Source organism: Choloepus didactylus, chromosome 7 (assembly GCF_015220235.1).
Source record: "Choloepus didactylus isolate mChoDid1 chromosome 7, mChoDid1.pri, whole genome shotgun sequence".
Lineage (NCBI taxonomy): Eukaryota > Metazoa > Chordata > Mammalia > Pilosa > Megalonychidae > Choloepus > Choloepus didactylus.
In genome coordinates, this window is record NC_051313.1 from 78,326,983 (window position 1) to 78,348,835 (window position 21,853).

At 34.7% G+C, this 21,853-nt stretch overlaps 1 protein-coding gene across 1 annotated transcript in view; it reads left to right on the forward strand.

The window, feature by feature from the left end:
- Window positions 1–21,853, forward strand: part of COL12A1 (collagen type XII alpha 1 chain) — a 138,167-nt gene that overhangs the window by 31,027 nt on the left and 85,287 nt on the right. The window contains 10 exon segments of the mRNA XM_037844017.1: window positions 8,162–8,434; window positions 13,331–13,597; window positions 14,018–14,210; window positions 15,311–15,432; window positions 17,190–17,339; window positions 17,422–17,541; window positions 17,642–17,806; window positions 18,378–18,524; window positions 20,727–20,866; window positions 21,417–21,546. Of these exon segments, the coding sequence (XP_037699945.1) occupies window positions 8,162–8,434; window positions 13,331–13,597; window positions 14,018–14,210; window positions 15,311–15,432; window positions 17,190–17,339; window positions 17,422–17,541; window positions 17,642–17,806; window positions 18,378–18,524; window positions 20,727–20,866; window positions 21,417–21,546 (1,707 nt within the window).

Sequence of the window (21,853 nt, forward strand, 5' to 3'; positions counted from 1 at the left end):
AAAACAAAAGGCCATAGAGCTACCTCTTATTCAGAGATGTAGAATGTAAGCAACAGAGAGAATTAAAACTGATTGGGAAGCAGAAGTGTGCTGCGGAGTTGACTGCATTACAAGGCCATAGAAATGTGTTTATAGTGCCATGGGTTGGTTAAAAGGAGAATAAGTCTGACATCCAGAGCAGGAAGGGCCTCGGGATGAAGCATGTAGGGATGAAGCATCTGGGGATGAAGAAGCTGTGGCTCAGAGGGCTCAGATTGCCCAAGGCCACCCAGCTGGTTCCCTCCCTTGGGGACTCTCAGCCATGTTCTCTTCATTCAGCGTGCATTAAGACATCACAGTGGCTCGAAGAATATGAGAATCCAAGTGTTTCGTTTGCTTTCTAAAAGGAAACCTCTGAAATTCATTGCTTGCCATACATGTAAGAACCATCGACTAGACTGCAGCTGTTTCCTTGGTTCTCTGGAGTTAATTGCCAGAGGGCTTCGTATTTCATTAGCTCTTTTGAGAGATAATGGCAGCTTAGCATCTCACTACAACTACTAAGTAAGTAGTCGAAGACAGAAAAATACAAATTCAGTTTTAATCACTCTGAGAATGGAATGTAATATTTAAAAAATCAGTGGATAGTTACAATGATGTTGAATCAGAACTATAGTTGGGGGCTTAAATGGGAAATCAGGCAAAAACAAACAAACAGATAAAAAACTCCCCTTCCTTTTATCACAACATTTTCTATGATTTATTTTAAATGATTATAGAATAAAATGAGTCTGAAATATATTTTTTGATGTGAAGTTGTAGTGATGTTAGACAAAACACCCATCAAATTTGGTGGATCTAGGAACAACCCAGGATTCTAGACATTGTGGTAATGTTAGGAACAAGCCCTGTAATAGGTACTTCTGATTGGAAACTTCAAGAATTAGTCAAGAATTTAAAACAAACAAACCAAAATGTAAATTCTAATAAAAATAATGGTGGTGAAGAGTTTAATCCTAATATTCCATGAAATTTATTACAAAATTTAAATAAAAGATTAAATATGTTTGTAGTGATTACCAGAGGAATCCTTGCTTGGCTACTTAGCCATATGACCTTAAAGTAATTCCTAAATGCCCTGAGCCTCAGTTTACCCATCTGTAAAAGGGGAATAATAATCTCTCCTCCTTCTTCTCAGAGTTACTATGGAGATCAAATGGGAAAATGTAAGTGAAACCCTTTGGGAACTGAAAAATATTATATGTATATAAAATATATCAAGAGGAGATAGCAATAATTTTAGGACTGATATCTGAACATATAGCTTTAGTAAGTATTTCAGAGATAGTTGCTGGCTACATGAAAGTCTTGAAAATTATGAGTGGTAGAACCTGAAATTACCTTAACTACACAGGGAAAATTCAAACAATAAGAGCATGTGATCTTTACATCTGTAGAAACACCCAGAAACACATCTGTAGAAAGGTCTTTTGACCTTTTGAAATTCTCTTTCATATGTACTATCCAGAGTCTTTCAGCATAGATTTTCCATACTGTTTTTTAAAGAGTAAATGTTTGAATTTTTATTCTTCACAGAATAATTGTAGATAATTTTGATTTGTGAAAATTTCTCCTTTTTAAAGAGTATGTTGAAAATAGTTTACCTCTGGGTACACCTTTTCATCCTCTGGTGTGCATCTGCATTTTCTTGCTTTCAAAAAAAACTGTTCTACTTGTCAAAATGTTCTTGATTCTAAAAATTAAGGCAGTTTTGCTGAGAATAGTTTGTTAAAAAGTCTTTACACACAAAAAAATACACATTCTATTAGGCTGTGATTTTTTTGAGGCCAGGTGTGTAGTTCATAGCTTTGCACAGTGGTATAGAAAAGCTACCAGCTTGTATTCATACGTAAGTAAACACACACACACACTCACTTACGTACACAAGTATTTGATCAGAAATTATCTCTAAGCGAGATAACACAGGTAGTAAAATAAATTTTAAAAATTACTGTTTCCCATTTCCAGAGAAGGAGGAAAGCTAAACAATTCTCAAGTTTGCTTTAAAAATACAATTAAATTCATAACTAAATTGTAATGAGCAAAATTTTTATAGACTAAAGCTCTTTACTTCACTAAATAGAACATTGCCAGCCTGATTTTATTAACATATTTATCCCATTTCATTAAATGTGGTAAACTTGACAAATATGTGAAAGCATAGTTGTAGCTAAATTAAAATAATAGAAGATTTTTGCCCCTGGTTATTCCATTTCATTTTATTATATCACCTCTGCCAAATCTACATACCATATGCAGGAATAGGATATGATGGTAAATGCAGGGAGTGGAAAGCCCCAGAACAGAGCCAGGCGACTGCGCTTTTTAGGGCTGCTGTTTTTCTAATCTGTTTTCTCTTGAGAGAGGAGGTGGTAAGAGCAGATCTTGAAGGAATGTTTTTTCTATCCAGAGGCATGGATTCAGCCAGCAAGAGCATTCTGTAGGTTGGAAATTTTACAGATTACCTGAAGAGCATTGTAGCTTTCAATTCAAAAAGGACAAAAAAATTCTTTACAATATTTAGTGTAGTCTACAGTCATCTCTGACTTGAATCCATTTTCTAGTGCTGTTTTGAAATGCAGCCAGTGATCAGAAAATTCCTCTGTTGCTGGGTGTGAGATTTATTAGCATTGGAGTCGGGGAAGCTCATGGTTGGCTCTAGTACTATATGCAATAGAATAGCAAAGGCAGAGTTCATTACTATTTCAGATGCAAACTTCAGAGGAATCTGAGCACAAACTATTAGATTTGATTTACATCATTTTTTTCTTCTTGTTGTTAAAATAGATAGGCCTACTGTAATTACTAAACACTGCTGTATGTGCAATGCACTTTAAATCTTGACAAAACCTATGGCTGTGAATGGTAATCCTTAGAGGGAGGAAAAGTTGCTTTTTTTATCTTGTAAATAAATAAAGCCCATTTGTATTTAAGGATTTATCACAAATAAATGAAAATTCAGTTTGGAAATAATATGGTTTCTTTTGTTTTGAGCATTGTTTTTTGGCTACCGAAAACATGACTTTTAAGTTTCCTTTGTTTCAGTTGCTGTAGCAACCTGCCAATGTCTTTGACATGAATGGCTTCCTACAGACCAAACCAAGCTAACTCAGTTAACATTTTGTACAATGAGGTTTTTAGCGTATCACAGGAATTCTGCATGATGTTGAGTAACACGGGGTCTCTCAAAGATGAACTAAACAAGGCTCTCTGTGTTTTCCTAGCTTTGACTGCTGTCTCATGATTTGAAAAATTATACATTCTGGGTGTAACAACCCTGACATTTCCTGGGAATTTTAGCACAATCACCAAGCAGTAATTTGTATTTCCTTTTCTGTGAGCTAATCATTCATCAGAGAAAAATTTAAATGATATTGGAGAGTAACAATTATGGAAGAAATCTGTCTTTGCTCTCACAGGCTTTGAGTTGGAGGATATCAAAATTGTCAGGTGGTAATTTTAAAGAACTGTGTATTGCTTAAAGTAACTAAGTTAACTTATCAATAGTGAATGTTGTGCTTTGAAAGGTGGCTCTAATTTGGTGATTGTAAATCAAGTGCATTTCAACATGAGCATTATCCAAAAGTAGGTCTTCTGTATTGTGCTTTGGAAAATTGGATGACTTTTGTGCTGAGCTCTAAAGGAAAAGACAAATTGATTTAGAAGAGGGTTTACATTACATTTTCAATTTCACTTCTATTTCTGAAAGTGGTATGTGAAACTCAATGGAAGTTGGCTGGAACAATCTATAAGATGAGACATAGTTTCATTTCGTTATGATTAATTTTTCAGTTATAATCATTGGCTAATTCATGTTATAATTATATTTGAATTGGATGATAATTTGCTTTTCAGAAAGCAAATGGGAAAGGTCTAAGGAAACGTAGGAAATTTACTTAAGTGAGGCATTCATTCCTTGGCCCCATATATGGAAAAAAACTGTGTTGCAATCTGCCCCTGGTGGTCATGAGAAATGCACCTGTCTAAATTACTTCCCAAAGCAGCAGCATGAGATGAATACCTTTTCAATACATGTGAACAAGTTTTATAATCAGGACAGAAATATTGAGTGCCATGTTTTTAAAACCTGATAGAATTTTGCATGGTCAAATTTATGACAGAAGTGCGTTGTTATTCCTTTTACCTATATTGGTTCTATACTGGGAAGAACAGGCTATATGGTAAAACCATTAGAGATGAAATCAAAGAAATAAAAATGAAGTCATCATTACAAAAAATTGCCATAGATTCTATTACTGGAGATAAAAGTGTTATAGAAAGCACAGACATGTAGTCTAGAAAGGCAGAAAATAGATGCTGTGAAATTATGTATTTTTTACAATAATGCCATTTATGAAAAAACTTGAACAAACCCAACATCGTAAAGCTACTTATGTAAATTTTGGGAAAGAGGGACAGAAGAGATTTAAGGAAGAGGGGAGCCGTTAGATCAAGGGTGGAGCCAGGTTCAGGGACATGTAGTGACAAAGTGGCAAAAGGTCTCCTGGAGTTTGTTTATGTTCACTGCCACCATTTCTGTGTCTTCTCCTTTTGAGGAACAGTAGTCTTTCCTGTAGAGGGGCTACAGACTGGTTTTCTGACATCTTTACTTCTTTATCCCTCTCTGTTTCTTCCTTCCTCCCAGGTACCTTAAAAAGAACTTCTTTCCTAAATGCATTCTAACCAAACCAAATCAACACAAGATAAGTAATCTCTTCCTGTAGTTAATTGATGTCTGATGTTTCTTGGAGGACAAAAAGTACAATTCAGTATATCAACCCATGACACTTTGATTGAACCTCATTTATACAAAATGTGATCAACTCTTCAACTGTGCAGCATGAGTTGAGAGCCATTTCCTGTTGAGACAGTTTGGATGGGAGAAGAGAGTAGGGAGCATCCCATCTGTTATGAGATGGAAATGGTGTGATTGTAAGCTTAAATCAGCTTCTTTTTTCTCTGGGGGTCAATCTTGAGGTCATTCAGCTACCTAAAGGAGTGATTTGTCATGAATGGCCATATACCCATACAGTATACAAAGCATCAGGCAGTCCGGCACAGCATCACCATGTCCCATGACTTTGGCCAGTTTGGCTTTCACCACACCTGTCTTCATTATGAAGAAGACTCATTCCAAGGTGCAAAAGCCAGCATGAGGGTTCCTTGCAGGCAGAAAGAAGGTAAACGAAAGACATGGGGAAAAGAGTAAAGAATTGAAGAGGAATTAGAATTACAGGGGAGATTTAAAAGATTTTTACAAAGTTCCAAATGCTTAGGCACATCCCTAGATATTCTGGCTTAACTGTTTTGGCAGTACCTAGGCTTTGGCTCTCCAGGGGATTCTAGGTATCTGATAGGGTCCAGTCCAGCTTTTGCTGCTGAGGGATGCAGGATTGAGGAGTGAATGGCTTTCTGGTGCCTGCTCAGCTGATCTCACGCCTAGCCCCAAGGCCAGCTTGGCCATTTGTCAGCCCACTTCCTGCCAATTATACCACAGGGTGCAATCCAGTTGCTTCCTTTTTGGTAATCTAGTACTTGGCCAAGCCAAGATCCCATTTTTAAAAAGATCAAAGGTCACAGAAGTGATAAAATGTACTTTCATGAGTACATCTTATTGTCACCATTCTTAGATGTAATGCAAGCTGGAATCTTTAACCCCTCTGCTTTGTAAAGAAACAAAGTTTGTCAATGTGTTTGACAACAGTATAAACTTAATATTTAGAAATATTCTTATCTAATTGAATGCCTGACATGTAAGAAACCCTTGTGAAGCAGTTTATCTTTTCAGTCTTGGCTTCTGGATTGAGGCATCATTGTCTTTTCTTTGGATTCTGTATATCTGCGACACTAAGGAGGAATGTTGTAATGCCGGTGCCTGAAAATTGTGCCTTTGTGTGGTTACCAGCAGGAACTATTGTTTTTACAGGAGTTTTTCTGTAATTGAGAACTTATACAGTGTTCATTCAAATTAGTGTTGTCATGCAATCCTTTAGAACTCAGGAATATTTTTAATTTAATATTTCATTTGTATCATAAGAATCCTTTTGCAAGTTCTTTTTAGGACATTGATAAACTTTGCAAAGGTCTCTATTGCAATTTTACTAGTATTTAGTTCTGGCTTTGTATGTCCAAGAGTGTTAAAATAGTTTATTAAAATCATGGGGGAGACATATTTAATGATCTAGGTTTTTTTGTTTTCAGCCCACGAATGTCTTTGTGAATGTATTTTAGTTTCATCCACAATTCTCTTCTTATTTTTTTCTCACAGTGAAATCACTAGCCTGTGTTTGTGAGATTGATGTCTGTTGTCATGGAAATAAACAATGTCACAAACATAATACATTAGAAAGTAGGGGTAAAAATAGGCCAAGAGACACAACTTTTGCGAAAAGTAGAAACGGAAATTATTGTTTGTGAATTACTTTAGTGTTAATTTGAAAGAGAATTCCTATATTCTAATTAACTTCAGTTGTCTTTTCCTTTTTTGGGCTGTCATTAATGCAGTATTTATCTCATTTTAATTTAGTCATTTTCAAGTATGATCATTTCAGCAATTTCTGAGGCAACTTAAGAAATTTAAGAGAAGAGGCACATATGGGAAAAGGGTGAATATTAAGAAAAGGAAAAATATGTTGCATATTTGAAACTTAGAGACCAATTGTTGGGATATCAATTAGCAAAACAAAAACAAAAACAATGCTAGCAAACCAAACAAACTAACCAAACCAAACAAATAAACAAAATTGAAAGTTGCACTTTATTCCTGCAAGTAAAGAAAATATAAATAGCCAAACAGAGAGTTAAAAAAGTGCTTCAAATGAGAAATAGCCATAAATACTAAGAGGGAAAAGTCAATATGTTCTTGAAAATAAGTATTCTTGGTTGTAATGAAATATGTAACTGATTTCCCTCCAGAGATGAGATGCCCTGTCAGCAAAGTTATTTATAATGGAGTTACAATTTTCCATTTGGGCTTGAGGTCTGGTAGGATGGCCAGCTCCTGTTTTATTTATTTTCCCCTCTAAATTCAACCACATATGATAGGATTTTGTCTGCCCAGATTTCTTTTCCATTCATTGTTATCTTTACTTTTTGTGCTGAAATTTAATTGTTTAATTATATGTAGCTTTAAGATACTCATTTTCACTCTTGAAGTAAAATAACAATAGCCTTCAGAATTCTCGTAGAAGTATTGTGTATCATTTGTTTGCATATACTAATGTACTATTAATGATAAAATGTATGCTATGGAAGCAGATAGCTTTCTATATATGTCAGACTGTGGCAGTGACCTTTATATTTAACTTACATTTAAAACATGAAAAGGAAGGGTTTAGGGAGAAGACATTTGTACCTCATATTAAGTTGAGGTTTCCATATTTTTCCATTTGGGTTGTTTTTTTTTTTTTTTTGAGCAAACGAGCTAAAATTTAGTAGCAGACATTTTTGATCAGCTAGACAAGTGATGTGTTTTATTTTGATGACTAATTGCTTTTAAGTTTTCCAGAAGAATTGGTGATTTTTAGTTTCATTAGGGTTAGTCTACATTGAAAGTCTGCACTTCTGCCTTTTTAACTGCATGTGTGGATAAAGTTCTACCAAAAAATGATTGTTAGAATTAAGGTTGCAAGTGCTATGAGATTGTTGCAGTTATTGTAAATCTTAAGTGAAATTGAACTTATTTAATTAGAGAAGAAAAGACCATGGTAAAGAAATAACAATCTTTGTGGACAATGGACTATGTCATAAGACAGACTAAAATGGCAAAATGTTAGGATTTAGACACATTTATTTCTTTCGCTAATTATTTTTTTAGGTATGCTATTTTTTTAGGTATGTTCTCTTCTAAAATTTGGACATCATCCTTGTACCTTACAATCTGACTGGACATGTGGGGGCAAGGATGATAGGTAGGAACCAAATATAATTCTAAAGTTTTGTTCCATTGATCTGTTTCACTGACAGAACAGGGCAGTTCAAAAAACAGACATAGTTTAGGAATAGGCAATTATAGACAAGTTGAGTTTGACTCCAGCAAGTCAGTGTGTCTACCAGAAAGAATGAGTATTTATGTATTTAGTAGACATTTTTTCCAACAATTCCTCTTTCAATTATATTCTAGAACGTGGTTCACCTCAGGATTTAATTACTAAAGACATCACTGACACATCGATTGGGGCTTATTGGACGTCGGCTCCAGGAATGGTTCGTGGTTACAGAGTCTCATGGAAATCACTTTACGATGATATTGAGACTGGAGAGAAAAGTCTTCCTGGAGATGCAATTTATACTGTGATAGAGAATCTGCAGCCAGAGACCAAATACAAAATTTCAATATTTGCAACATACAGCAGTGGAGAAGGAGAACCTTTGAGTGGAGAAGCCACAACTGAATGTAGGTAACATCACGGGTGTGAATTGGGAGTTTTACTACCACTTGGTGTTACCTAATAACTGTCAGCTCAAGTGACACAGCTTTATGCAGTTATCCAATTGCATTTTTTTCTTTATGTGATAAATGAGACCTGAACAGTGAAGATCTTTAAGGAATGTGGTTTAAATTCAGGTTAGTTTAGTATCTAAAAATTATATCAAATTTTAAAATATTGAATACCTCCAACTACCTTTATTTATCTTTTTTTGTGTGTGGTGTAATGATTGACTAGACAGGAGTCCCAACTAGTGAAAAGATCAGGAGCCTTAGAGTCAAAGAGAGTTCAGCCTTGTTTATGGCTGTATGATCTTGGGCAAATTACATAACCTTCTTTGAGTCTCAGTTTCTTAATCTGTAGAATGAGGATAATAAATCTTATCTCCTCGAGTTGTCATGGGGATTGAAATAATGTGAACAGCACCAATTATAATGCTTAGCAATTTAGAGCTTATTGATAAATGATAGTAACTATTGAGACATGATTATTGGGCATCCAAGACTAATCCTAGATTCTTTACTAAATTCCTGTTATATTTAATAAGGAATATTGTGGTGGTTCAGATTTACCTCAATCTCATTTGCATATTTTCTTGTGAATACTTGCAAATGACATTTTTTCATTTATCTCCTGGCTGATGAAGGATCTGTCAATGTTTCTTCTCTTTTTAAAAATGTATTTGTTAAGCATGGGTATTTCTAAGAATTTATAGGAGAAAACTTTATTCCTTTTGGTTTGGGAGGATTTCAGGAAAAGAGGGAGAACACATAAGGAAAAAATGGGGCATTCTTTCATTGCCTTCAATTAGAAAGAAGTTGGGGAATTGGGTGATTTTTCTTGCGAAGAAAGAGAGATACGGAAGTTCCTTGAGAAACGTTAGTTAAATGCTGTACACTGGTTTCAAGTTGTCCTTAAACCAAAATCTTTTTGACTGAGTAGTCTGAAGAATTCATATTTTTATCGCTGGTGAGTTCAGTTGTATACGTCAAAGCTTAAATTTGTGCCAAATTTCATCAGATTAAATTTAAATTAAAAATTCAAACTCCTTAAAGGAAATATACATTTGTGAAAAGGCAGATTTCTAAGATATTCACATGATTGATTTCCATGGTAGTAAATGAAATTCTGTGTCTGGAGTATATTGGCTGATGTTTAAGAACCTAGACTTCTCTGTTTTTGGCAGAAAGTCATTTGCTGTAAAGAGAAGCCATGTTGTAAATTTAGGATGTATATGACCCTATATATGAATTTCTTTTATAGGAGTAAAGATCAGCTCAAGTAGTTGAGAAATGATAAAAGTATCTGCAGTTAGAGGGAAACTTTTTCTAGAAATTCTCCATGTGTCTATTTCCAAAAAGTTTGACCTTTCAGATAATTATTTGGGATTAAAAATCTCCATAAGGAATGTGTGTTAGGCAAAAAACAAGTATGTTAGCAAATTTAAATAAACGTTCATCTCTTAGATGCTGAGCATCTAAGACAATTTTAGATATTTCTTGGCCAACTGATTGATTTAAAGGTTGGTGAACAGAAGTCCTCTTTTGAGCTAGAAGCACACTTGTCAGGAATGGTATGTTCACGTTTTAGAGCAGATATGAAAACTGCTCAAACTTGTAAGTAAAAAAGAGAGAACACCTGAAAATTTATTTGTTCTACTACTATAAGTTGTAGTTGTATTTTGCTTTTCCTCTCAGTTGAATAAAGCAGTTTAGAGAAAGTACATTCAAAAATCTGAATCAAGTGTGATGTGTTGCTGGTAGACAAATCCTGAAGTGTGGATAACTTAGTAGACTCACTAGGTCATGCTTTTAGGTTTTCTTATACGTGTCCATTGGGACATTTTGGAAATGTTTTCAGGATTGCTTTCACCTGAAGCTCAGGGCTTTTGAATGTGGGTTGTTGAGATGATAAAAACCGTGAATTGTGCCCAGAAAGCCAGTCAATGGGAAATTTTCTGTTCTCCCTCCGATTTATTGCAGCCGGTTTAGTGGTGGTGTGGTGGGTATTTTTGAAAGGATCTTTTAAGAGTTACCGCACATGAAAAGAATTTACAATGTGAAAGGGTGCTATGGCATTTTATAGTATGTGGCATGCCTATCAATGAAGTGAAAAATCTTGATTTTTAGCTGTGGGAAGGCAACAAGGCTTTTTTTTTGTTTTCTTCCTAGCAACCCAAGTTTCCCATTAAAACTAGTAAGAAATATGCTGTACTCTATTTAACTTCATCCTTTATTTTAAAGAGTTAATTAAAAAGCAGCAATATAAAGTCTGGGTATCTAATTTTTGGGGGAACATAGGTTTCTTTTCAGTTCAGACTCATAAGATTTATATACCTATGTTAACATTTTTCTCAGACTCTGAGTTGTGTGAAATTGGTCTTAGCATTTTGTATAAGAGGGAGAAATTTCTTATATCATTGACTAAAAATTTAAGAGGTAGAAATAAGAGGCTTGAAACATATTTTAGCACAATACTTTCTAGGAACATGTTAGTCACACATCAATTTATTCAATATTTGTGACAATTGGTAATGATAATCCAAATAGAACAAATTCATCTCAATACTATTTTCAATACCTAAGTTAAATTGTATACATTTTTTTTCTTTGGAAATACACATATTTTTTCTTTTAGTAGTTCACACTCCTAGAGAATATAAATAGAGAAGTAAGGATTACTCTGAATAAATTTTAATATTTTCAGTGTATAATGAACTTGGTTGAGTGTTCTTTTAGGTTTTAAACATTAAAAAAAGAAAATTGCTCCACCAATTTACTTTTCTTTGAAATTATACTTTAAAATCTCTCACTTAGAAATGTAATTCATAACCATATCTTGCATTTTTTGCCATGTTATCATTTTTATTTTTGTCCTCTATACATAAAGCATCTTTTTAAAATCAAGATACTTTTAGGATTTTTTAATTATGGTTTTAAGCAATATGATTATGATATATCTTTGTGTAGCTTACTCTACATTTCTTGTGCTTGGGGTTTGTTGAGATTCTTCGATCTGTGAGTTTATACAACAAATTTGAAAATTTTAGGCCATTACTTCTTCTGTTACTTTTTTTCTATTACCTATCTCCCCACCCCCTTCAAGGTTTTCAGTTTCAAAAATATTAGTTTGCTTTAAGTTATTATAAAGCTCATTGATTCTCTACTCATTTTTTTCAGGTTTTTTTTTGTGTGTCCATGTGCTTCATTTCAGATATTTCCAATATCCCATGTTTTCAAGTCCACTAATCTTTTATTTTATAACTTCTAATCTACTGTTAATCCTGTTCTGTGTATTCTTCACTTTACACATTGTATTTTTTTAATCTCTAGAAGTTTGATTTGGGTTTTTTATATGACCTGTATCTTTACTTATCATGTTTAATCTTTCTTCTACCTTTTTTAACACACAGAATATAATCATAATAACTGTATTAATGTCTCCTTTGACCAATCCTATCATATGGGTCACTTCTAATTCCATCTCTATTAATTGATTTTTCTCCTTATCATGGATCATATTTTTATCCTTTGCATTCCTGGTATATTTTAGAGATGCCAGATATTATGAATTTTATTTTTTGTGTATCTCATATTTTATATGCCTATAAATATTCTTGAGCTTATTCTGGGTTGCAGTTAGGTTACTTGGAAATAGTGTGATCTTTTTGATATTTCCTTTTAAGCTCTTTTAGGCAAGACCTGAGCAACCTTTAGTCTAGGGCTAATTTTGCTCCATTTCTGAAACAGTACCCTCCTGAGTAGTTTACATGATGCCCCCCAAATTATAAGATTTTTCCACTCTGGCTGGAGGGGCATTTCAGGCCCTATGTGATCTTTAGGCATTGTTCCCGCCGTTCTTTTCAGGTGGTTCTTTCCCCAGCTTTAGGTAGTTTCCTAACACACATGTGCTGATTAATACTTGGCTGAGTCTTCTGGGGGGCTGCCTGCAGGCTTGTGGAGTTTTGTCCTCTGTGACACACTCTCCTCTAGAGTGCTCTGGCCCGCAACCTCTAGTGGCCTCAGACTCCCGAGAATCGAGATTCTCAACATTATCTCCTTATCTGAGGCACTGTCTAGGTTTCTCCTTCCTGTACTGGGGCCTGAAAACTCTCTTCAGGCAATAAATTGAGTTAGTCATAGGGCCACCCTCATTTGTTTCTCATTTTCCAGGGATCACTGTGCTGCATGATGGCCAATGCCTTAAAACTTTTCATATACTTAATTTTGAAATATTAGTGAAATATAATTTAATAAGTAATATGGATTTATTTACTGATCAAGCACTATTCACATATAGTACTTCCTAAAATTTTCATTTTATACCTATTTATCTTTAAAACCTTTGAGATATTTTTGTCTCTCAGCGTTTCCTATTCATATCTAGCCATTGTCTTTTATGCACATGGCAAGCACACAGATTAGCACTAATCAGAGTCATTCTAGCTAGTCATTATGGATTGAAACTTTTCCTGAAAAGGCCCAAGTAAAATTTTTAATCTTGCAGTCCCAGATTTTAGCATTCCTCATAACACTGTAGTTAGAAAAATTCTTTACAGATGGAAATAGAAAATTTTTAAAAGCTCATCTCCGGAAAAGGATATTTTCTTTTCTAAAGTCTCTAGAATGGAGAGGAAATACCTACAATATGAACTTTCATTTTTAAGTTATTAGGCAGATAAAGAGAAAACACCTTACTGAGCTTAAGCTCACATGCCATCACCATCATGAATTTACGAGAGAGTACAACCCTAAGCAAGAGAACAATGCTCATACTGAAGAAACAACAGATAATTCCTTGTCATATAAATGAGAGACAGACACATTTATGGTATATATTTTAGTCTTCCTTTTATCTTACAGTATCTCATGATTCCAAGACCTTGCAAGTGGATGAAGAAACAGAAAACACAATGAGAGTTACCTGGAAACCAGCACCTGGGAAAGTCATGAACTACCGTGTTGTCTACCGCCCGCGTGGGGGAGGGAGACAAATGGTTGCTAAAGTGCCACCCACCGTCACCTCAACAGTGTTGAAGCGACTTCAGCCCCAGACCACATATGACATCACAGTTCTCCCAGTTTACAAGAAAGGAGAAGGAAAGCTTAGGCAAGGATCAGGAACAACAGGTACGATGTAATTTTTGTTTATGAAAAGTGTGTAATGTATTAAAGGGAGACTTTAATATAGTATATCTACTTTAGTTGTGAATGTTTAAAACTGATTCTGTAATAAACTAAAATGTAATTAATAGAGAGAATGCCTATTTAATATATGCATAATAATGCATACCTCTGAATTGTGAAAATTATTTACATTTCCACTCAGGTGACATTCTGGTGTTAGGACTTTTATTGGGTACGGTGTCTTGTAATATGAGACTTAATCCTTATTGTAAATATTCATTTTAAGGGTAATATTTGTGATAAATCCCACATATATCACAGAACTTTTTTTATTTAGATTTATTGTTATAGGGGCTAGTATGAAATCCTAAAAGCCAGGCTAGTCTTTTGGGTAATTTTTCTCATATCTTTTTTTCTTTACAGTGTCTCGATTTAAGTCACCCAGAAACCTTAGAACATCTGACCCAACAATGTCAAGCTTCCGAGTGACTTGGGAGCCTGCTCCTGGGGAGGTGAAGGGTTATAAAGTCACATTCCACCCAACGGGAGATGACAGAAGCCTGGGGGAGTTAGTGGTTGGTCCATATGACAACACCGTTGTTTTGGAGGAACTTAGGTAGGCATTAACTGTATTCAGTTTGTGCTAAAAGATTGAACAACTTATGTAAATTATTAGGCCTTGGACAAATAATCACTCGTGTCTGTTTGCCATCAGACTGCTTAAAATCAGCTGATGTTGCTTTCTTAGTCTTGGTGCTGCAGAAGACAAGCTAAGGTTAGCAGAAGAATTTAGGCATGAACAAATTTATTTTTGTAATATTTTAATGATTTTATTATAAAGGATCAAGAATGACATCTTTTCAACAACATGCAGCTATTTATACATTAACATCCCTATTGCATAGTTTCATGAAAAGCCACTTGCAGCCAGCCAGCCATGTGGAAATGTGGTGGTTCCTGTCCTTCTGGAAGGGCCTGGTGACTCACGATGAGATCCTGAGTGTAAATCCTCCTCCAGTATGAGACATGGGAGAGACAAAGCAGGGCTTTATATTTGATGCCAGTTGGCAAGAGAGGGGAAGAGTGGGATGATTAAAGGTCTAGCTTCAGGCTGTGTGGTGGAAAACAAGGTCTAGCCAGAGTTCAAAGAGTGCCCCACATCCATTACTGCAAAAAAGAAGGGACTACTGTGTGTTACCTTTGGGGAAGTTTATTTGTCCAACCATTCATTCAACAATGTTACAATCTAAATAAATCCTTTACTATTTACTTTTACAAGAGTAGAGCAGATGAAATTTGTTGAGCCTACTATGTGCCAGGCATTGGGCTTGGTGCCTTCTGTTATCTTGCAAAGTACAGCATTTTGGTTATTTTCTTCAAGCCCATTACTTAGAAGCAGTAAGAGTAAAGAGCCTGATCCTTCCCTTACACACTTGGTGGCATGGCAGGGACTCTACATGTGATAATAAGGCTAGTAGAAACTGGTGCTGTGAACCCCTAGTATTCTTGGGAGAGCTTGCTGGGTAGTTTCCCTTGATACCTTGCACATTAAGCATAAGCTAGCATGCATTGGGAATTAATTTATTTGTCTTACAATGTTGTGCATTATAACTGTAAGTGAAAGGTGTTAAATTAAGATGAATGTCTATAAAGAAGCAAAAAATGTTATCGTTCGAGCCAAATTATCCATGCGTAGTATATATTTTAATATTTCAGGGCAGGTACCACCTATAAAGTAAATGTTTTTGGAGTGTTTGATGGAGGAGAAAGTTCACCACTCGTTGGACAAGAAATGACAACGCTTTCTGACACAACTGTAATGCCGATTTTATCCTCGGGTAAGAAATTGAATTATATTCCTGTAGGAAAACGTAACATTATGAAACTATTTCAAATGTGAACTGTTAGGGTAATCATACAGTGAAAAGCAACCACAAAAATTTTAAACTGAAATTGATTTAAATAATGTGTATACTTAAAGAAAATCTTCAACCATTTAGCCAAGCATACTTTTGACAGCATTTTTCAGGCTTCTCTCATTGGCATTGCATTAGTTACATAATGCTGTATTATTTAAAGATGAGTGTTTAGTAAGGGTAGATTGTGTACATTTTCTATCTTTTTAGTGACAGCAATGCAGTTTTCTTTTGTTAAAGCAATTGCAGAAATGATTTATTTGGGCCGGGTAAGCAGAGTTAGATTACATAAGTAGGTGAGAAAGCATGGTTTGAAAAGCGAAATGGTAACATAAGCCTCTTGGGTTTTCTGCCTTCTAGGATTATAGCCTTGTTGTGCATGAAGCTAGTTTTTAACATTCTTAGAGGTAGAAATGGTAGATAGAGTTTATTTCTAAATATTTTCCATCATTTGCTAAAAAAGAGTAGATCTGGGCAGAGGAGGAACAAGCTTGCAAAAGCTCAGGTGCTTGAAGAATATTTGGGAACCCAAAATCCTGATGGATTGTATAACACATGAATGACAACTTCTTAGTGCTATGAGCGCAACTTAATTTTAATTTTTCTCAGTGGGGGTTTTCTTTTTTTAAATAAAAAACTAAGATGCTAACATGGCAAGAAAAGGAATATAAATAGCTAGAAAATGAAGTGTTTTAAAAAGTGGATGTGGATAAAGAAATGAAAGAGTCAAATCTTGCTATTTTGCATTAATGCTCTATTGTTTCTCCTATGATGATATTAACTGACTTATATTTTTATTTTGTAGCTTGTGCACTGAGGATATTGGGATTATTTTCACTTTCCAAAGCACCTTTAGCTTTATATCAGTGTTTGTGTTTGTTGTCTCTACAGCTCTCAACTTTTATATTTGTTTGCATTTGTTTTTCTAAATTGTGTTCCTTCTGTCTTGATTTCTTAAATGTGCAAATTTCACCATTTGTATTTACCTGATTGTTGTTATACATAGTAGGTGAAAACTTAGACAATCAATAACTGATTAAGGAATAATACTGCATCTAGTTTTTAACAATATGACTTTACTTCAAAAAGGTCTAATTTTCAGAGTTATGCATAGAATCCTTCAATATGTATAATAGTTTTATGGTAATTTAATTATTTTTAAAAACATTTTTGGCTCTCTAAAACATTTTCTAATTTATACGTTTGTCAGTCCACCTCATAGTTGTCTGCTTGTTTGACCACTAAGTATTGCAGAAAAATGCAATATCTAATCTTTAGATCATATTAAAATTTTATTAAAATTATTAATACCTTGTACTCAAATGGCTGTACATTTTCACTAATTTATTTCAGCTCTTGAGTTTGTAAGCCCATCCTAATTTGCACCAATGTCTTAATTCAAATTCTCCAGGTTTGTGACTGTGTAAGGAAATAGTAAAGATGAAGGAGATTTGCCACAGAAATAATTGTTGGAGGAACTAATGATTCTTGTGACTTGTTTGAGATTAGTAAAGCATAAGGACATGTTTTCAGAGTCTTGTACTCCAAATCAACGAGCTACAGAACTGAAACAGTCAGGCAACACTTGAGTATCCAGGGGGTGGTAGAGTCACGGTTAGGAAGTAACCCTCCCAACAATTTGCTCCTTACTCTGTCCTGTCTCACGATTGCCGTGTCAGGAATGGAGTGCCTCACCAGAGCTGAAGCAGATATTGTGTTGCTGGTGGATGGATCGTGGAGCATTGGCCGGGCAAATTTTAAAACCGTGAGGAGTTTTATTTCTCGTATCGTGGAAGTCTTTGAGATTGGCCCCAAAAGAGTACAAATTGGTAGGTTCTGACAGTATTGAAGATATTTAGTCATTTTCGTTGTGCTCTTTTATGTATGCTAATGCCAATGGTGTTATTTTAGCCCTTGCTCAATATAGTGGGGACCCCAGAACCGAGTGGCAGTTAAATGCTCACAGAGACAAGAAGAGCTTGTTGCAAGCCGTGGCAAACTTACCATACAAAGGAGGCAATACTCTCACAGGTGAGTAAGGAGGGGCTGGTGGCTCTTTCAGTTCCTGCTTTTGGCTAAAGCATGTGGCTGAGTAGTGATGAAACTGATTCTCTTTTAAAAATCCCACTAGGCATGGCTTTGAATTTCATTCGCCAGCAAAACTTCAAGACTCAAGCTGGCATGAGGCTTCGAGCTCGCAAAATTGGTGTTCTCATCACTGATGGAAAATCACAAGATGATGTAGAAGCACCTTCAAAGAAACTCAAGGATGAAGGCGTGGAGCTATTTGCTGTTGGTAAGCACTGGAAAGTATACCAGTGCTCTGGGGTTACAGATGTGTTGAGAATATATTTGTAGCTGAAAATATTATGCAAAGCATGAAAAAATAAATGACCCACATTTCCCCTATCACATCATTTGTCATATCTCTTGTCAAGAAGTTAAATTCATTTTTTATCTTTTCTCCTCATAATGAGACAAAACTACATGGTTTCTTAGGAGAAAAGTAATGGATCAAGGGCAGAAATGTACTATTAACAGGATTCAGGAAAATTCCTGTTTGGTTTTCCACAGCACCATGTTTATTTTTAATATCCATTATAATGCTTTCCAGGAAAACACTGAAAACACTCTCTTTGGGGATAGGAAATTGGTGCTAGAAGCATTATAAGAAGCTAAGTTAGAATAGCCTTCAGTCTAAATTCTTTTTAATTTGTAACTATATATAGTCATTTATTATTGAGGAAAATAATAGATATGTTATAGTTAACATAGAATGCATAAGGGTAGCACCTAAATTATTTGTTTCATTATATTAATTGTTTTTATAAGACATGCTTTTAATTTGTATATATCCATATTTCAAGGTATTAAAAATGCTGATGAAGTTGAGTTAAAGATGATTGCAACGGATCCTGATGACACACATGCATACAATGTGGCAGATTTTGACTCACTTTCTCGGATAGTGGATGACCTTACCATTAACTTGTGTAACAGTGTCAAAGGTCCAGGTAAGTTTAGCCCAGAGTTTCTCACCCTTCACATTATTGACATTTTGGACCATATAAGATGACTTTGTAAGATGTTTAACAGCATCCCTGGCCTCTGCCTTTCGGATGCCAGTAGCACCCCCTAAGTTGTGACAACGAAAAATATCTCTAGATGGTGCCAAATGTTCCCTGGGGGGGCAAAATTTTCCATAGTTAAGAAACCACTAGTTTAGTTCCTGACTTTTTTCTGATTTGTTTCTTGGGATAGCACTAAACTAAAAATGACTTCTACCTTATTTGACAATATACTTAGTTCACATATGCCTGAACCACATACATATAGATACACAAATACACAAGGTACATACACACACTTGTATACATAAATACATGAGAGAAAAAAGAAAAAGGAGACACTCTCTATTTTGGTGTATATCTACTCTCTTGAAAAGTATATTTACTCTACGTAATTGCTAAGTTGCCATTAATTTGTTGCTCCCAGACTTTCGTTTTTTCCAGTTTTGTAACTTTCTGATTTCCCAATATGATTGGGAATGGAAGAGAGGCTTATATCTGATTTACTTTACTTTAACTATGAATGGTCAGATTTGATATTTTATACTTGTGACCCCTAACTATAAAGGGAAATTACAATCTTAGATTTGTATATTTAAGGAAGCACCTTATCTCCCTTTACCAGTGAAGAAACTGAGAGAGAAGTTGAAGTACTTATTAAAGGTTAAATGATTAAAGATATATTTAGGGGTCTTTTTAAAAAGTAGTTTTGGATAAGGAATTAGGATTGGAAAATAAAATTATTTGTGCATTTGTAGTGATAAAGGTGATACATAGTGAAGGCTTTTGAGAAATTAATGGTAAAATTGATAGTTCTTTTTACATGAAGAAGAAAATTCATTCTAAATATGTGTATATTATGATGAAACTGTCTTTCATTAATTTATTTTGTTTGGAACAGTTGAAATGAGTTTAACAAATAATGTTGTATAATATGCTTTGGGTTTGGGGGATACATTTATTTGAATGTTCCTTCTTGAGTTTCTCTCTCCAAAGTTTGCAGATTTTTAAATTTTTATTTATTTTTTTAATTTTAAACAACAGGCTGATCTTTTCCCTAGAGAAATAGACCAGCCAGGCAGCCAGATTTTGTAGGCTCTGGCTCTGGATTAAATGATAAAGTTGCAGTGTTATTCAATCAAAGAGAATTTTGAATAGGAATGAAACACCTTTTTTTTCTGTTTTCCTTTATTATTTTTTTTTATCAACTATGTAATGGTTGCATTCATTCTGTTTCCCCAGATGGAAAAATTGCTTGCTAATTTTGTAGGCTCGATTATGACCCAAGTACAATAAACATTAGGATACTAAGAATGGAAATGCTTTCCCTGTTATTGGCTTACAAAGAAAGTAGAAAAGTTTATATGAGAATGATTTGCCATGCTAATGGAGTCACTGGATTAATTCCTTTCTATTTAAACTATTATTTGGGACATCTTCCTAATGGTTATATTGAACTTAATATTTTTATTTTATAGATATTTAATCCAGATATTTTTCTCTACTAGTCATTTCAACTATGCCTACCCACAGAGAGCACAATCATGAGTGGTAGGGTATTTCTAAATTTTACAACACTTACTTGTTTTCATTATCTTATTCTTAGCTTCTCTTACCACTGAACTAGGTTTTGTAGGGGAACTAAATACAAATAAGAAAACCAATTCTGTACTTAGGGAGTTTAAACTTTCATTGAGGACGTAAGACATGAATTAAATAATCAAAATAAGTGGGCAGTGAACTTGGGTGGTGGTGATGGTGAGAGCACAATGGTGAAATTGTATTGTTAGAATTCAAATATTTATTGATTATATGGACAAGTTTAGAGAGAAGAGAGTATCCAAGGATGATTCAGAGGCTTTGAGTCTAGTTGACTGACAAAGTGGTGCTTCCATAGGGAAAAGGGAGACCAAGTATTAAGGGAAAGGAAATGAACTCAGTTTTGAATATTCTGAATCTGAAAGACCCTTTGACTACATATTCAGAGATATCTCAGGGACAAGCTTTATATTGATTTATTGTAGCTACTTAGTATGTGAAAGGAAGTGTAAACACTGGGATATGGAAAGTAATACCATGTCATTCTAATTTCAAATTTCATCACATCATTACAATAATGAAAAAATTTGCACTTTATTTCCATGTTAGGTGACTTGGAAGCACCTTCTAACCTAGTTACTTCTGAACGAACCCATCGTTCCTTTAGAGTTAGCTGGACACCTCCTACTGATAATGTGGATAGATATAAGGTGGAGTACTACCCGGTTTCTGGAGGGAAACATCAAGAAGTGAGTAGACAATAATTACAACTCACTATTTACTAATGTTGCCATTGGGTCCTCATTGGAGCTTTGGGGAAAATGTGGGGTGATAGACAAAACGGATGTAGGGAAAGGCTGAATTGAGTCAATAATGGTGCTTTCTAATCCTTGCTAGGCATACATTTCCATTTGGTTTGATTAAAGGGAAAGAGCTTTTTCCTAAATTCTTATGGATTTCTAGGAATTGCAGAGTATCAATATGATTTTTATTAAAATTTATTTAAAAGATGCTTGATTTATTCAGGAGTTCATACTAGAATCATAGATTTGGAAGAGAACATTAAAGTTGATCTAGTTTTACCCATTCATTTTACAAATAAGGAAAACAAAAACTGGGCAAATAATGTGAGTTTGTCCAAGATCTCATTGTAACCTAGTAGTTTCCAAAAACAAAAGAATAATGGCCTTATTCAAAAACAATTCCTAGGCTCACTGCAGTTAATTAGTTTATAAGTATAGTAGAAAAAAGGGATCTGATTTTAACATAGTTTTTATTAATTTTCACTTTTTTCCCTAGTTTTATGTAAGTCGACTGGAAACTAGCACAGTGCTGAAAGATCTGAAACCTGAAACTGAGTATGTTGTTAATGTGTATTCTGTGGTAGAAGATGAATATAGTGAGCCTCTGAAGGGCACAGAAAAAACCTGTAAGTCAAATTTGAAAGACTTCTCATTGTTTTTTTTTCCAAGATAAAGAATTGATGTTCTATGTGGGATTTTTGCCAGCCTTCTAAATCATCCCTTTATTCAATATCCATTCAATAAACATTTAGCAAGGGCCTTCTTTGTGCAGGTACCCCATAAATACTCAGTGTTTTTCTGATCTTACTAGCTGCCCCTGCCATCTTGGGACCCTACTGGTGGAATGGGAGGTTATGGCTATTAGTCAGAGATAATTTAGAGAGAAATATACTTCTAACAGGGTTCACATCATAGAATTTAAAAATTTTCTGA